Source organism: Anopheles cruzii, chromosome 2, assembly GCF_943734635.1.
Source record: "Anopheles cruzii chromosome 2, idAnoCruzAS_RS32_06, whole genome shotgun sequence".
NCBI lineage: Eukaryota > Metazoa > Arthropoda > Insecta > Diptera > Culicidae > Anopheles > Anopheles cruzii.
The window spans coordinates 20715458-20732956 of NC_069144.1; the positions used below are offsets into that span (position 1 = coordinate 20715458).

At 42.0% G+C, this 17499-nt stretch overlaps 5 protein-coding genes across 9 annotated transcripts; 1 reads left to right on the plus strand and 4 right to left on the minus strand.

Moving 5' to 3' along the window:
- Nucleotides 1–1408: 1408 nt before the first annotated feature.
- LOC128268109 (LIRP-like) lies at nt 1409–2035 on the minus strand. Its single transcript, XM_053005127.1, has 2 exons — nt 1803–2035; nt 1409–1733 (listed from the first exon to the last, which is right to left on the minus strand). The coding sequence occupies exons 1-2, from the start codon at nt 1969–1971 to the stop codon at nt 1423–1425; spliced, it is 480 nt and encodes a 159-aa protein (XP_052861087.1). The 5' UTR covers nt 1972–2035; the 3' UTR covers nt 1409–1422.
- A 1217-nt stretch (nt 2036–3252) lies between these two features.
- On the minus strand, nt 3253–5624 carry LOC128275891 (bombyxin-related peptide B-like). Of its 2 annotated transcripts, none has more exons than XM_053014422.1 (3): nt 5543–5618; nt 4099–4305; nt 3253–4037 (listed from the first exon to the last, which is right to left on the minus strand). In XM_053014422.1, exons 2-3 carry the CDS (start codon nt 4274–4276, stop codon nt 3733–3735), a joined length of 483 nt encoding a protein of 160 aa, XP_052870382.1. In that variant the 5' UTR covers nt 4277–4305; nt 5543–5618; the 3' UTR covers nt 3253–3732. The 2 variants fall into 2 exon arrangements, with proteins under 2 accessions (XP_052870382.1, XP_052870384.1); XM_053014424.1 differs by lacking the exons at nt 3253–4037; nt 4099–4305 and adding exons at nt 4502–4819; nt 4891–5110 and having other exon boundaries at nt 5543–5624.
- A 1698-nt stretch (nt 5625–7322) lies between these two features.
- Nucleotides 7323–7908, minus strand: LOC128267910 (mitochondrial import inner membrane translocase subunit Tim8). The gene is made up of 3 exons (XM_053004862.1): nt 7862–7908; nt 7692–7795; nt 7323–7620 (listed from the first exon to the last, which is right to left on the minus strand). The coding sequence occupies exons 2-3, from the start codon at nt 7791–7793 to the stop codon at nt 7450–7452; spliced, it is 273 nt and encodes a 90-aa protein (XP_052860822.1). The 5' UTR covers nt 7794–7795; nt 7862–7908; the 3' UTR covers nt 7323–7449.
- Nucleotides 7909–8319: 411 nt separating this feature from the next.
- LOC128268282 (protein AMN1 homolog) lies at nt 8320–9457 on the plus strand. The gene is made up of 3 exons (XM_053005334.1): nt 8320–8458; nt 8521–9173; nt 9236–9457. Exons 1-3 carry the CDS (start codon nt 8397–8399, stop codon nt 9295–9297), a joined length of 777 nt encoding a protein of 258 aa, XP_052861294.1. The 5' UTR covers nt 8320–8396; the 3' UTR covers nt 9298–9457.
- Nucleotides 9458–13188: 3731 nt separating this feature from the next.
- Nucleotides 13189–17467, minus strand: LOC128277629 (clathrin light chain). Of its 4 annotated transcripts, XM_053016111.1 has the most exons (6): nt 17172–17467; nt 15905–16012; nt 15124–15156; nt 14523–14712; nt 14229–14240; nt 13189–13904 (listed from the first exon to the last, which is right to left on the minus strand). In XM_053016111.1, the coding sequence occupies exons 1-6, from the start codon at nt 17338–17340 to the stop codon at nt 13721–13723; spliced, it is 696 nt and encodes a 231-aa protein (XP_052872071.1). In that variant the 5' UTR covers nt 17341–17467; the 3' UTR covers nt 13189–13720. The 4 variants fall into 4 exon arrangements, with proteins under 4 accessions (XP_052872071.1, XP_052872074.1, XP_052872073.1 ...); XM_053016114.1 differs by lacking the exon at nt 15905–16012; XM_053016113.1 differs by lacking the exon at nt 15124–15156.
- Between the last annotated feature and the right edge of the window lie 32 nt (nt 17468–17499).

Genomic DNA, 17499 nt, shown 5'->3' on the forward strand with positions numbered 1-17499 from the left:
AAAGCGGTTGTTATGGCATACTAGTTTTCATCCTCACATAATTTACACAGTATTATTACGAATGTTTTATTAAAAAATAACTGACCTGACTTACAAGAGAATTTGAACGTCTATTGCGTCAAACTTGTACAATTTTGGAATACCATATGACGCCTAGTCTCGAGTTTTTACTTTAACTTTGATGCTTGTTGAGAAATCAAATTAAACGTTTGGGCAATTATGGATACTAGTTATGCAGCTCTTTGCCAGATACTAATATTACGATATGGTTTGAATTGGTGCTAAAAGCTTGAAGTTTTTCACAATTTCATAGACTTTTCTTTTTTGTAATTGAGCCATTCCTGAGTGTAACTTCAAATTAATATGACGATGGGACTTTTGGTATTTGCACACACACACAACATTCAGGTAAGTACTTTAAAGTTCTGACGGTGGTATACTGCAACGAAATGGTTGGCAGAATATTAATTCAATTAATAATTCAATCTGAAACTTGCACTTCCTCATTCAACTTTCATAAATTATTTCAGACCAAGAGAAAATTAAAACCCCGATTTTAGTACTGCGTTTAGTACATCAAATTCCCAAAATGAGCGATCGATGCACAACGTTCGAGCAAATATGAAGCATCGTTGCAAAACTTTTCGCTTCACGTCAGTGCATCCGGAAGATTGGCCTAATGGCAACGACGGCGGTTACCCCCGCAAACGATATCAATCATTGCAACTTTCCGTTACACTTTCGAGATTACAAAACACCGGGACGAAGAGACCGTTTCCACGCATGTCCAGGTAGCTGTAGCACGAAACGAGTTTCAATCAATTCCGACAAAAACCAGTCCCGGGCAGAATTTTGATGAAAGTTTGATAATTAGCCCGGTATGGCCACACTCTTCCTTCGAGAGCGGCGGAGAACGACAAAGTTTTCGCTAAACGGATCCATCACGGAACGTAGCCTGGCAGCAGCGCTTCGAGCCTAGTTGGATATGAAAATGTGTGGTCTTCATATCATGGCACACATCATCCTGCACAAACCGTGCCCTCGATGTCGAAGTTTTCCCGGAAGCGTAACTGCATCGGCTAGTTTGGGCGGTGCACAACCCACATGCGCCTCGCTGCATCCGGTGCGCCTGAAGTAATGAACATCAGGTCGAGCCGTTTTGACAATCCGTCAATTATGGCTGCTCCGTGACATTCCGTGAGGACCGGAAATTTGGACTATCCTAATTATTGCTCCATCTGGACTAGCCATCTCAGTCATAGGTCAACGAAAATCGGGCTCTTCTCATAAACTATCTAGTCGAAAAACGTATTTGTTGAATGTTTGCAAGCCTATATTTTTATTTCCATAAAAAAGATGAGCATCTAAATTGGTCGAATACTGGGTACACTTTTATTAGGTGGGTCGTAAGCACCACACACATCACATCGTGACCACTGCCTTGATGGAAGGCGACACTACCTTGCAGTAAGATATCAGTTGTGACATGGTACAGTCCGTTTTGCAGCACTCCTCTATAATGCCAAAATGCTCCCGGCGGAATCGGATCGGAATGATGCGATCGCCTTCGCTCGGGTCGTAAGCACTAGGATTTCGTTGAGCCAACACGGGCTTCATCCAACGCGGCGGCCAGTCGGCAAGCGACCGGAAAGGAGCCACGCTAAAATGCAGCTCATTATCACCGTTTGTCTGTGAGTTAGATTCATCATCAACCAGGCGCCGGAAATAGGTTTCTGGAAAAGATAATATTCCAATACGTAGAAGCTAGTCGAGAAGCCATCTGGTCGAGAAGCACGACTTACCCCCCTTCTTGTGGCGATCATGCAAAGACGGGAACTCCTGGCAAAGGAAGTTCATTACTGACCATAACTCACCCCCGCAGTACCGTTTGGCAGAGATCTCTTTCAGACTTCCGAGTGCCAGCACAATACAGCAAGCAAAGGCCGCAGAACCAAACCGTTCCTGCTTCATGGTTCCACTTCTTAACCGTAACCTACGCAGTTATTGAAAAACGGATTTATATACAGTACATATACAGTCCCCTACAAGCTAACCATAACCTACAACACGTGGCACACTTCGCCTGAGGGCTTGTGACACTAACGAAGCAATATGTTGTGGCGTTCCGCTTTTATAGCCCGCAGACGTGTGCGTTCCAAGAAATGCTGTTCCAAGTAACGACCCTAGTACCCGTAGTTAGGATCAGCATACCTAGCAATCCCTACGCCGGCCGGTTGCATCTCAACGCTATTAGTATTCCACATTTTTTGCATCCTCTCACAACGTGATGGCGTCGAAAGCTGAGGTTACGTGCGATGTCAGTAGCTATTAGTGCATCTGATCGGAATTCCCAACAAGGATGCTGTTGTCGAAATGCACTACTGATGTTGCTATGCAAACCGAGCCCCCAGAGAATTATGGGTTTAGGCCATAAACTCGCGAATGGACAATATCTATGGTACAAGCAATGGTCCCAAGAGTGTTGTATCACTGTGTATCATTGTGTAAATTGTCATAAATATCGTTAAATTATTCTAAGTAAGTTGCCCTTTAATTTTGCCCACAAATCCATTATTTCTATGCAGGTGACCATCGTACCCAAAATGTGTACACTTCATATATCTACATATGCCAATTTGTGTATGTAATCGCCTGTTGTAACGAAGAATCGAAAGTTAGGATTACGTAATATAATACTATCAAGAAAAAGTTCTCGAGGAAACACTTCATTCTGCCAAATATTCGTTCTGTCAAACATACCCCCAAACTTCATTTATTGTACTGATCTTCTCTAGTCATTGAACGACTGCTTTTCGAGACCTTTCAGAAAGGACTTGTTGTATCATAGAGTACAGATATGGTACAGATTAACCAATTCTTTGGAAAATGTAATAACTTATCTTTTGTGCTGCCGTTTCTGATCAATCCATGGCCATCCATGTGATCAATCCATCAATCCATGGGTTAAACAGGGGACTAATAAGTAGTCGACCTCAAAAGAATAACAGGTTGTAGATAATATAAAGTCTAGTAATAATCTTGGCATATAGAAAGATAGAAAACTTACCTAACAAGGAGAAAAGGATCTGTTTCACGAATTACACTGCAAATTGGAATTTCAGGCTCCGCAAAGACACCGACCATTTATACGATCAACAGTGAGTCCTGAGAAACGGTCAGTCCGCATTGTATCAAATTCCGGACCAATCAAATTTCACAAACGCAACTCTGTAAATCGTTTACCATGTTTGTTTGCTTTTTCGCAAATGCCAATATGAATAGTTGAGTTTTATTTCATGAGTTTCATCGATCAGTGGCGGCTATAAAATTGTTAAGCTTGCGCCCTTCAGCGAGGGTTGACATGAAGACATGAAAGCGAGTTAACTGCCTACCGCGCCACCGCTCTAAAACATCGATAGGTTTCGTTTCAACGAAATGGAGTAAGTGTGAATGATTTGTACGCTGTATACAATTTTGTACGAATTACAAATGAGTGACGACCTGGAACACACTTCCCTGGCACTGACTGGCTTTGCTTCCAACGGCTTTCCGATCCGTTCATGTTCCATTTCCCGGTAAACACTCAGCACACAGGCATATACAGATATTTCTCTACATTAACTAAAGCTCGTGCACCGTGGGGGATGCGATAATGGTTAAATACTACTAAGCTCCTAGCACTTTCTCGACCGACAACTGTCGACCCTATTCCAGACGGTTCCGACTCGGCGTTTACTGGTTGGGCGTCTTACAGTACTGTAGCAGTTGAGTCATTCCGCACGGTCGCAAACAGCACTCTTCTACGATGCCGCCACGGTTCTTGCGGAACCGAGCCGGTATCAGGTCGTTGTGGCCGTACCCGTGGCGATACATGTAGTTCGACGGATACATCATGTTCATCCAGGCCGGTACCGAGTGCTGATCGTCCGCGGCCATTCCGACGACTTGCAACTGCTGATCCTGCATCAACTGCTGTTGGGCGTTTTCATCAAAGTTCATCCACTCCTCGCTGACCACGTCTCCTTTGCTGGTGTCGACTGCGGATAGGTTTGCACATTGAACAACCCGAGTTTGGTCTTGATCTTGGGCACTACTTACGACCCTTCTTGTTGTACGTATACAGATCGGGAAATTCGGAGCACAGGAACGACAGCACTTTGACCAGCTCGGCCCCACAGTATCGCTTGTTGGCCGTTACTACCGTCACCGTCCAAAGCAGTAACAACGTGCGAAGGATGAAGGTGGTACTGCTACCGACACCGTTGGATGATGACATCGTGGATTGAGCTGGGTACCGATGGGAACCTGTAAACGGACAACAAATGAAGATTAGTGATTCTCCTGCCTACGCCTACGAGCCAAACTGAAAGAAATATGGTCAAGAGAAGAACGCTGCATGATTAAAACGTATTGCCGTTAAGCAGTTATCACGTCCGGGGTTCGCAGTGCATTTATTCCGTCAGATGTGTACATCGTTTCGACGGTTACATGTCAAGGGCGGTCGGTTTTATAGCAGCGGCAGCGGTAGCAGCAGAAGTAACTCTTAAATAGTCTCCATCCTCAGCCCTCTAGTTGGCGCAGTACGTGCGCAGAGTGTCCAAGGTGCAGCTTTGGACGCAGCACTCCTTCACCACCTGTCGCCGCACTCGATGCTGTACCATGTGGTTGGACTGCAAGTGCTGCAGTGATATCAACGACTGGTAGATCAGGTCCGACGAGCGTTCTTGTAGGTCGCGCAATTCCTCCACGTTGTGCTGGACCTCCTCCAGAAGGCGCGAGTCGCCATATCTGCCCTCAAAGTTGAGCATTAACGCTTTGTCTGAAGGAAAGCAACAACTTGGTTCACTTGGGTCGATCTCCTGGCAAAGGAGAGCTGCGGAGCGTACATACCCGACTTCTTGCCCATGCCGTTGTAAGTGGTGCATATTTTGGCCAGCGTATCGCTCAGCATCCGTCCACAATAGTGCGCTTTTCGTTGCGAAGAATCATAATGATATCCATAGGCACTCGGTACCCAAACGGCCAGCAGCATTAGCACAAGATACACATACTCGCAATGTACACCCGATTTCGTTTCGCTTCCGTCTCGATGCCTTGCCGGACTGTGCATCTGAAAAGAAATGCTTAAGTTACTTCAGCGTAGGCCAGTTAGGGCGTAACTCTAGAGTTCACGTAACGTTCATCTAGTTTACTACAAAAGCTTCACTGAGCTGAACTGATGGGTAACATCCTTTCCTTTTCTTCCAATTTGTAACAACTTTTTGAACACACTTTCCACGAACGGATTTAAAACTTGTTCCAGATCTTGAGGCTGCCACTAACACACGCTCCAGGACACTCTAGAAATATTGAGAAGTTCAGTCACAGTCAACTCTTGCTACTGTCCTACTAGTAACCTGCTATTGTGTACTAACCTGCACCGATCGAAAAAAAGAGCCACTAACACTTACCAGGTTACTCACATCGCATATTTATATCACCAACAACCACAAACTCGTCACAATGACCAAAGTGTACAAAGACGTTTCGCGTGATCAATTACCTTGATACTGGAAGAATTCGATGTTTGGAGGATCCACGTTCCGGCTTGGCTTGGGGAATCCTGTCACTTGGCGAACCGTTTGCGAACTGGTTAATGATGGAGTGCCCTTTGCTGTCTTATATACCCCTGGGGCGAGATTCGCGCGCCATTCACAATCAAAGTGGTTTAGACGGCATTGGTGTCGGTTAAATTCTCGGTCTGGTGACTAGCGCCACTTGACACCTCACCGACGACAGGTAGCCGCCGGCACCGCCGCCGGGTTGACGCACAACACCGGTTCAAGGATGCTAGCGCCGCCTGCAACCTCGCTACCGTCTCCATTTGCATAATTTTCTTAAGATGGTTACTTTCTTTTAACATGTGGTAGCAAAACATGTGGCGCCAGGCGTCTTCCCGACGATTTAGACGCCCAATCGAGTGTGAAGCGTGCAGCGAAAGTGAAATCGAACAATCGAGGGCAGGAATATCTTGCCGCCAGGATGACTGTGGTACACCCGGGACTTTGGGACTATCTGTGGTGTCCCAGTAACGGGACTCAAGTAACATACTTTTCTTTTTAAAAAAGTTCTACTTTTTGTTACATGTTACCGTTTTGTTGTTTGTTACAATTTTTTTAAATAAATAAATGTTTAGGAAACCATTAGACTCTGTTTTAAGCTAGAATTTCAACAATCACTTGGCCTTAAGACTTGCACAAAGTCCGTAAATGACCAGATTGTTTTAGTGAAACTCCCGAGCCTGTTTTGCAGAATGAAAAGAAGGTCCCATACCGACGAGTTGTACGCAATTTAAAAAAAACCCATAGCCGGGCATTGTGCAGACTATCAAGGATCCGATCAGGATGAGCATGTCACAGAAAGGACGAACGACGGTTTGGTACAGGCCACGATAGGACGCGGTGGGAAAACTGTACGTCGCAGGCCAAGACTTGTGCTTTTTTAAGCTTTTCCATATGCGTGTGGTTTGGTCAATAAAAAGGACTAGAGCCATCGACATCATCAACTGTTGTCGAGATACGTCCTTGTCGTATAGCGCGATAATCTTCGTTTGTACAGGGATGAGATTAAAAATACGGGATTTGAAACGGATTCCGAGTATCTGGATTCGGATAGTTCTGATTGATAGATGAAGAGCCTTAATAATACAACCCTTTGGTCATGCATAATTAAGTTAGATAATAAGTATGGTTGATCATTGACCCCATTAATCTTCTCCTTCGATGCGTTTCAAAGTTGTACAGAATAAAGACGAAAATCCTTATGTGAATATGAATATTGATCGGATCTAGTCACTATTGCATTTTTTTCTTTTTACAAGCATATCGAATTAATGTTTGACTGCAAGATGGAACTGTGCGTAATTCTTCATAACGGCCTGCCCCCTCACGGTCTGCTTTCCCTGTATTGCGATGATTGTTGCATTCTAAAATTTAAAGAATACTTGTAACACATAACAAGTATCACTTCGGATTTCCTTCGGGTGAAACTACACTATTGACCGTAGAGTAAAATTTTGCAATTCGTTGAAAATTCTTTACAATAAGTAGGATTTCTTTCGTTTAATAAAAACTTAGAACTAACAGATGGTCATTAAAAGAGGAGTGACATGCTGTAAATTTGATAATTAGTACTATTTCTATAAAATAAATTAAAAACGTGTTATTTCACTAACAAATAGATCAATGAAATAGATGGTGGTTCATAGAACTATCCATGTTTCCGTAGTTCTAAGTCATTTCGGAGAATGCGATGGAAACAGTCATCATCACAACAAATAATTGGGCGGCAATGCACGTGTATTTATGTAAACATCGTTTGGCTTTCCGAATCCTATGCTGTGCTAAGAACTATATTACATCAACGCCGTCCAAATGCGAAACATCCTCCTTCCTATCAAAGGGCCGGCTCTTACATTCCTTGGCTTTTTTGCAAACTCTGGGCGAATCGCTGCGTTATCAACAGGGAAGTATCGACAAACCGATTAACGCAGTTCGACAAGCAGCTTTCGGTTCGGCTGTCCAGCTTGTTGCTCGGTTTATCCATGCATTTGTCCCAGCAAATGTCGTTAAACTCGTGGATCTGCAACAGCAAAAGGAAATGTAATTAACAATTGCTGCAAATCAACCTTGCATCATCCTGTGGTTTGTTACCTGTGCACTAAGCCGGGCGCGCTCGTTCTCCGCCATCAGGAAGTCCTGCAGCTCCGGATCGACCGCTGGTTTGGGTGTGTCGCTGCTTCCAAAATCGGCCATCGCTGGAGAAAACCAGATTTGACTATGCTACTCAATATTTCTCTTCATTTTCCAATATTCAAACTTACTTTTGCGAAATCAATTATACCCGGTGATGCGGCTCACGAGAATGACATACAACTGACAACCTCGTGTTGTTATGCAATTTACCACAAAATTCACCACTCTTCCGAAATCACCTCTGTTTTACAGGGTGTTTCGATATCTTTGGCTATTTTCTTTGGAATCAACGGTTACTTGAATATTTTCGATCTTGTGATGCAGAAACAACAAACAATTATACAACTGCTTGATTAGCAGCACCAATAATGATAAAGTAAAAGTCACGCTGTGTTTGAATATTCATTCGCTCCAAAAGAAAAAGTGATCATACAACTTTTGAGCTAGACACTATAAACGTACTCAGCCAACTGTGGTTTTGACTTTTGCTTGAGGGAATTTGTTTATAAACAGTTTGTTTGCCTACAACTACTAACTACAGTAGTACTGCTTGACTACAGTTTAACTACAACTAGTGTGGCTCCGTGTTGGATGTGCGTTGTAAATAGTATTCTGTTTCTTTAGTTCTGTTCAGGTCGTGACTAAGACCATCTCTAACACGGGATGATGAGTGCAAGGACGAGTCGCGCACGACTGATGAATCAACCAGAGACGCTGTTCCATTCGTAAGTGTTCGTTGCGCCATATGGTCAACGTAAATGTACAACAGACGCTGACCCATCCGCAGGTGCATCCGATTTGTGGCGAAAAACCTAAGATTGTATCGTGAAATCGAATACTTAGAGCTGTTGCCGGCGCTGGTAAAGAATGCTATCTTTCTCAATGTCGTACGCGTGCACAACGGATTCCATGACGAGGAGCTGCCACGATTGCTACTCAACTCGTCGCTCACGAGGATAAACCTGTCCACGTCGACGATCACCGACGGAATTTTGGCGTTGTTGGCCGAAAAGTGTCCTCACCTACGTAGCCTTACTCTGACCGAGGGGAACTATCGGTTCAGCCGTGCGGGACTAGAAGGAATGATTGTGCGGCTGGGCAAATTGCAGCGGCTCTATGCCAAGCACTGCCCGCTGATCGACGACGCATTCGTGCTGTTGTTGTCCAGTAGCTGCCCGCAACTGGACACGCTCGACCTGGAGTCGTGCAAGAACGTGGGTGATGATGCTGCGGACTGCCTTCGCGTGATGCCGCTGGTTCGGCTGAACGTTTCGCACACTGGCATCACCGACAAATTCCTGAAGGCGATTGCCAACGAACAATGCGGGAAATCTCTCGAGGATCTGAACGTGGGCCACTGCGCGATTACGCGGGATGGACTTGCGGCTCTGCCCTGGGATACGATCAAGTATATAGGCTTCGAGGGATGCAACATTGAAGGTAACGCATTGAACCTGCTAGTTTTTGCTGATATTCATATGTGCTATTGCTTATGTTAACAGATCTCGATATTGTTGGGTTCGGAAAGCACCTGAAATACATCTACTGGACCATTTCCAACTGATCCCACACCCTCAACGACCACCTAGCACAGTGAGAATGCCGACAAGATGAATGTTTTGCTTGTCGGCTTTCCCTTTCTGCCATACGATAGCGCAGAAACTGTATTCATGAATGTTTAATCTTTATCTTGACCATACTAGTTCGACAAAGACGCACGTCTATTTCGCGCCAACATTACTCATCAAGTTTTTGCACACTTCCTGTAATGTTTCATGTTCCTCCATCGGACTTCCTGCGACAAATACCAGTGATGTATGATTTATATGAATAAGCGAATGGTATACGACGAAAGTTTCGTCAAATTGATACTCATTTGCATTTCTCAATTTGTAATAATTAACTTATTTTCATTGGCCTTAACATACCAAACAAAAAATTCATTAGGTGAATTTACTTGTATGTATTACGTATGTTGCCTATGTATTTACTAGGCGCGCAATGTATTATTAATGCAGTTTCCTTGGACCAGGCAACTGGGATTATAATAGTTTTTTAAACATGGTTTATTGTTGTTCGGAGCGTTACTATGGTATTTGCTACGCATTCAAACCGTATAGGACAGATGGAAATGGATTTACTAATTCGCAATATGATCGAAATTAGTCGATCAAAAGTGTACGAGGACCAACCCTAACAAACAAGCACCAAGGAACATCCTAATACAAGAATGGAATGGACATTTTTCGTTAACTGTAAATCGAAACACAAACTTCGAACCGACAGTAAAACAACTTAACTCAACTAGCTCTACCAGTATAATGATATAATTACCTATATTTGTACTCCTTATACTAGAACCAAGATCAGAAAAGCAATTGAAAATGAAGTTCGTTCAGGAAATCTGCAATGCAGCTAAAAGTTTTTCACCCTTATGTGTATCTTCAAAACAATTGTAAAACCACACAACGCTGCACTGCTACACAAACAGAGAATGTTCCTGCGACTAGTTTAGTGTTTTAAGAATGTTGAGCACTTAGAACGACTTAGGGTGATAAAAATATATATTCGCCAAGAAGATACGCGTAGGTCGCTAGCATCAGCATCTGAGATACTTAACCTAGTGTAGTTATCTAGAAGCAGGCACGATTGCGTGCATGTTAAAGCACAGTAATTTTCGAATGGACCATTTAAAGCAGCAATTCCTAGTAATTTAAAAGAATGCAAATACGATCCGCACAGTGCAAGTTATAGTGTAGGACATGTCGAGTATAAGATAACGAGTATTTTACTAATAAGATACGTGATAACGTACCAGTAGCGAAATAGAACGCAGCGTAACAAGAGATATAATCAAATATTTATAATCAAATTCTAACGAAAGCATCACGATGGTAATCGCGGGTAAAACAATACTGCAAAGTAGTAACGTTGAAGTGATTGTGATCGAATAACTTTTTTCATGTTTCCATTAACAAAAACATCGATTAAGAATTATAACAAAAAGTGCAAAGAAGCCATCACACCAGAGATTTTCACTTAACAAATCTTAAAACGCAAAATACGAGTCAAGCAATTTGATTGAAGATCTACCATCGTTCCCAGCATGAAAAAACTATGGGAAACTTAACTATCCTAAATCTAACCTCTAGTTGTAAAACTGTTAGTTAAGCAGTAAGCAACTGTACGCAATGCCTGACCATCGATTTATCACTCGCACACGCATTTTTATGTTCATAAAAATAATTGACCAGATCTACTTTTCCGCGTTAGTTTGTGCACGATTCGTATTATAAAATCCTAGTCCCACCAACAGATCTGTCCCCCACAACGTGGCTTCAAAATCAATTGAAACATTGGTTCAAACCGACCCCGGAAAACGGCAATGTTCCTGTCCACCATTACACAACACAAACTACGTGCGGCAGGTGATACAAAGTAAATCAAAAAGTCCATTTAAAATGCACCAATCTACTAAGTAAGCATAGCGTCAATACTAATCATATTAATGATGATGATAACAACAATGTTACGAGACAAGGCTAATAACGCACAGTAAAGCAATGAAATTTTTACTCATATAACAAAGAAACACAACAATAATGTCATGTTACAGTGAAGCATACTATTCGTAACAACTTATGTGTAACACATAACAAAATGCTATGATGCAGCACGAAACAAGTTACTAAGCCGGACCAAGTGATGGTAGAAGGACGTAGAAGGAGTTGAAATGTTATATTATCAAATAGTGTTCGTTTTAATGGTGACGAGTCCCGCAACATACATAGGACCATAGGAGGTTAAAAGCGCGTACATATAGATAGGGAGAAGATGCACTGCACTGATAAGCTTTGGCTATGGTTTTAGTACTTTTATTGTATACGCTTGGGTTGATTTTATAGCAATCATTTTCTTCGCTATACTGCTTTGTGAACAATTTTATCAATAAACAGGAAAAAATTGTTGCACGTAGAACGTTTTTTAGCATGAAAAGTAATAAAGGACGAAGCATAACAGTCATAGCTTTAAAACACAACTAGGGAAGCAATACTAACGCTAGAGAAGAGTGGATGCAAGAATGAATGTTTAGAGTAAATTTGAACTATTTAATCTTAGCCAGCATCTACAGTAACATTCATTCAGTATTTTACGAAAGTCACTCACTCACTAAACAGTTATTTTAGAAACCCACCAATCTGTAAGCAGCTTGTGCAGGTATGCTTCGCTGCCAAAACTGGAGCTATAGTTCAGTATCTAACCAAAATTTTGTTAACACGATCAAATGAAAGACTAAACCGTGCATGGGTAAGGATTTCTTTTTTATTATCAAAGTTTTAAAAGTGCATCATATAGATAAAACGAACAACTTGTATGCGAAACAAACTACGAGTGGCCATCGGCATAAGCTAAGTTGCTGTAATTGAAAACACCACATTTATCTAGAGGCAAATGTTTGTTGTTATAGAATTAAAGGGCATTGTCAAAGAAGCAAAACGTTCTCAACCAAATGTGTGCATGATAGCGTGTTAAAAATGGTGTAGAAAGAATAGTTTTAACACACCTTTTGCCGGTATGTAAAACCATTTGATAATCGAAATCATTCATCGCACCAAACGCCAGATTTTAGAGCGTATCGTATAACAATGTTCATAAGTTTGATAAAAATGTTCTTGGGTTTTCGTCAAATGTCTTTTTTTCTTGTTTTTCAAATGGATCAGAGTCGTTTTGAGCCCATCATGTATTTCAGTGCAGTTTGAAAATCACCAAAGATCTTTATTAACCTTGCTCCACTTTGTGTGTTTAAGCTGTTCGATAATGAAATAGCATGCACCAACTGCACCAATGCACTACATTTCGTGGAACTCTTTTCAGATCAAACTAAATTTCAAACACTGTTTCCAATCTAATAAGAGTCTGGTTTGAAAATACAGTAGGATCAAACAGCTATCAAACAAAAAGAGTATTATTCGGTTGTAACGTAAACAAATACAAAAGATGGGATACAACAAAACCTGCCCAGAGGCAATAACAACACAAACAGTGAAAAAGAATGTACATTTTAAAAGATTGGTCAAAATTCACTCTTTTTTGATTAACAGATTTGATGAATAATTTACACAAATAAAACAAAAGCATTTTAAACTATTTTATCGGAAAATTGAAAGATGCTCTCGTATTGATAGATAAAAATAGGTATATGTACCTCAGCGCATTGTACTATGTTACCCATCTACTCCCTTACCATTTCAAAACCAAAAACCAATCGCAAAACATAATAAATAGCATCAATTATACACTTATTTTACTTATCAACTTTAAAATATTTCGACTTATTATTCGTAATGTTTAACTTGTAATGTAAATTGGTAAAATGCAGATAAAAACAGCACATTTGGCTATCCACCCATATTGAAAAAAAAACTCTCACACAACGAAAACGCTTTTTGGAATTTTGAAACATCGGTTTATTGAACCTTCGCGTTCTTTTAACCTAACAGCAATGGAGCACTTTCGTACAAATTGCTTGAATGCGTGAATGTTTTCATTATTCCTTTAGTCCCTCGGTAAAAGGGGTTACTCTCTTTTGATTCTACAACTTTAAACAGTACTTATCCATTGCAATATATATATATCCTTTCCGTTTAGGTTTTTCTCCCTTCGTTACTATCGTTTTGAAATAGTATTTTCGTTAATATAATTATTATTTATATTACTACTATGATTCAATAGATTTTTTGTTTTGTATTTGTTAGTGGCTAGTTCACTGCAGCGTCAATTATAACCAGAACAGAAGCAGAGCATTCTTATGGTCCGACTATTCACAGAAATCGCTTTCATTTGCCGCTTCTAAATCGCATGGATACGATTGAGAGTGGGATAGATGCTGGGTTGAGCATTGGCCGATACACACGTGTGTATAACGGCCAATCTATCTGTCGCTGCGGACCTGGCCGCCGCGTGCAAGTGAACGCCTTTCGTTTCGCTTAAACTTTCTTGGTGGACTGGATTGGATTCTGCTTCAACTGCAGAATGATGGAACGCATGCGAGAGATGTCTTTGCTGGACTTGTTCGTCTTCGGATTGAAGTCGCAAAGCTTGGCAATCCGTTCCCACTCTGTGCCCGGTTCAATTTCGTCCGTTTCCGCAACAAACTGCTTTTCGGCGTTCCTGAAACGGTAAACGATACAGGGTATCAACATTTTGAAAACACTTCCACAATTAACGCACTACGCATATGGGAAATATGAAATGTTTCAATGAAAAACTATCGCTCGAATGAAGTGAGTAAAAATGCGCTGAACGTAGTCAAGTTAAAAACGTCCATTTTGGCAAATGGAATTCTAACCGAATATAACACCCCAATCGCACTCTGGTATGACAACTACAAACACTATTACACTAATATTAAAACTAGAAAACATGTGCCTAGTCTACAAACCGATAAAAGAAATAGTTTTTTGCAAAATATCTGCTAGAGAAAGATTTACTTACTTGGCCGATTCCCTACTCGGCGTATTTGTTTTGAAAATCGCACAATAGACGATTGAATTATTTGAGCATTAGTGAAAGAAAGAAGAAGCATGTTAGAACCATTGGTGAAGAAACACGTTTAGTAATTTAGTTTGCTCGTCATTTTTGAAACATGTTTTGGCTACCACTCGCGATCAGTTTATAATGAAGATACATGAATCAAATGAAGACTGATAAAATGTCCACGTCGACATAGACCGGTATCTCTGGTTAGTTCCCGCAAACCCTACAAATAAAGTTTGTTTTTTGAGTTACCTGTTGGCGGCTTTCGTTTTCGAGATGGCCTCTTCATGGTGCTTGTACCAGTCCTCCAGCTCCTTGCGAGCCTGTTCGCGAAGCTCGTCCTTTTTGCGCTCCTCCTCGCGATCTTTCTCCTCCAACCGTGTCTTCTGGTCTTCGCGCCATTTTCGAATCTTTTCCGGTTCTTCCGTCACTTGCTTGGGGACTGAAAACAGAAAGCGCACAATGGAGTCAATAGTCAAAGGCTTCGGGCCGAAACCAAAATCTGTATTCTCAGCGATTAGAATTGTTTTTATCGAAAGTACGTCCTAAGTGAGAAAGATCGTAATGGAAAGAACGGTCGCTTTGAACAGTGATTTGATACTAGTTTCCTTCTCACGGGAGGCTAATATTAAGCTTGATGACGATGTACTTTGCGCAACGGAAGAAAGAAAGTTCTAACAAATTACTACCAGCAAATCGCTTGTGCACTGTAACTTTGTTAAACAACGAAAATTCTAGTTAATAACAAGAGAACTGTGACATTTTTTTTACAGTTTGACGATTTACAGCAGAGGATGGTGGGCAGCTTAAGGGGACCATGTTTAATTTAGTATACGCATTCCGTTTAACTTACCTGTAAAGCCTGCAAAATCATCATTATCATCTTCTACGAAAATTGGGGAAAAAAAGAAACACATTTGTACATACATCATTAGAAAGAAAACGAACGAGTAACATAAACCTAAGGAAGAAGCATAACATAACGAAAAACCGAGACTTTTGATGCAACGATGTGCAAGGATGTGGAACGATAGCGAGGTTAGGAACTGTGGACTAAACGAATTTACTCGTTTATACGTAGCAGGGACAACAGCCGGAAGTTTATCACACTGAAAGGGCGTAGTTTTAATGGTTTATTTAAAAAAAAGCACAACTTTTGGATGAGATTCAGTTAAAAAAAACCATGCACTAAAGCTTAATTATTTAGTACTGTCACATAAACAAAAAGCCAGTACGCTTCTGCCCCTTTTTTGCAGGCAACTTTGTGGTCCCTAAACGTTGTCCCTGTTTCCAGCGAAACATTATATTGGCATTCTGCAAGCCAAAGGACAACAAGTTGCAGTAGTTTTTGCCGGATCCGGTACCATCATTGTTGCCAAAAGAAGAGCAGAAGCTGGGACCTCTGGTATAGTGGTAAATGTCTAGCAGCTAGTTTGGTGGACGACCACGAACAGAAGAGCATTTTGGGCGCTACGCATGTTACCAACGGGGATTAGTAAGCAGCATCTATCATTCCGTTCCGGTGCGATCGGTGGACACTGCCGATCGCAGATGTGAATGTTTATAGTGAAACTGTGAGCAAATTAGAACCATTCGTCTACGCACCGTGTATGTAGCTTTCAGCATGTATTTACCTGTGTTGAGATTATAGTCGGCAGTAGTAGTGGAGGGTGGTTCTTGCGCATCGGCATTATTGATCATTTCAAAGCTTCCGTTTAGCTCATTTTCAAGTCCTGTCGATTCTGTGGTGTGCGTGTGCGTTGGTGCATTGGAAGCGCAAGCGCGAGGATCGGTTCGCGATCGACAACAACGAACGCGCGCGCGAATGGTAATGCCGCATTTCGTTATTTCAAAAGTACACGATGGTCAATGGCAGAGCATATTTTCGCGAGTATTAACACGATAGCGATGCAGTTTCCAGATTTTGATGGAATCGTGACAGTCATCCGAACAAGTGGTACAAACGTGATCATTAGGGCGCGAAACAGAACGCAAAAAGCCGAAAAACAAAACCGAGCAGCGGTAGGTAGTGTAGATTATGGAGTAGAAGTAGTAGTAGTAGTAGTAGTAGATGTCCAGATGTAGAATAAAAGAAACGAAATAAACGAAAAATATTAATGTGATTGTTTTCGCGCATCTTCGTTGGCATGTATGCAAGATCAGTTCCTGCAGAGTAACGATCTCGTTCGTTAGTGTTTAGAGAAGGAATTTTGAGTATGAGAATGGAAATAGAGACAATTTGAATGACTTTTGGAACTTTGCAACGCATCACTGCATAAATCACTAAGCCAAGATCGTTCACGCTCAAAATATCATTTCACTCTAATCATTTTCACTTTGAAAACGGACATTCAAAGCAACATAAAACAAGGCAGTGAGTGGTACGAAAGGACAAAGGTACGATAAGCAGGTGCAATGGAGTTTCACGAAAGCTCTACATCGAAGCGAAGCGTTTCAAGGGCAGACAGTCAGCGATCTCGCTGCCGTCCGGAGAAAGTTCATGCTATATGAGTCGACCCCGGTGTCTTCCAGGATGGAGGATCCAGTGAAGCCGCGGATCGTGGGCACTTAATTCAATTAACTCCACCAACCAAGACTCTTTCGCGGCGGTATACGGTCGCTTCAAACATGAAGAGGGCGTACTCCGGGATGTGCGATAAAAGAGTCAGCTCCACAGCAAGTGTCGTTCCAATAAGTTATCAGAAACGTTGGATGATTCAAACAGTGTGTTGATGACTAATAAACGGCTTCGCGTGCCTCGGCTTTCGTGGGGTTATGTGGCGTGGGGGTTTAAGTGGTATGAGTTTAATGTTATGGAGGTTACTTAAAAGAAAGAAGTCGATGATTGTTTATGCTTCTTGGGCGCAGTGAGCGAAACGGACCTTGCGGCCACAAACGAACCTGCTTTCGGCACCGGATCCCCGTCGAGGGAACCATTCGTCGTCGCTGCACCAGTAGCAACCACGGGCGGAACTTCATCCTCTAGTCCCGCGAGTGCGTTCTGTTCGCGGGCCAGGAACTCGGCCGCTGGATCGACGTCTTTCTCAAAGTTGTCGCCGAATGCGTTCATGGCCGCGGGCTGTTTTCACTGCACTTTCTCCGGGTGAACTTTTTTAACACACTGATACGACCGACAAACGGGAGAACGCAAACGAATCACGAAATTAGCTTCCTGCTGGAGGAAAATTTCGATCCAAACGATGATGTGACGACTGAAAACTTTTGACTG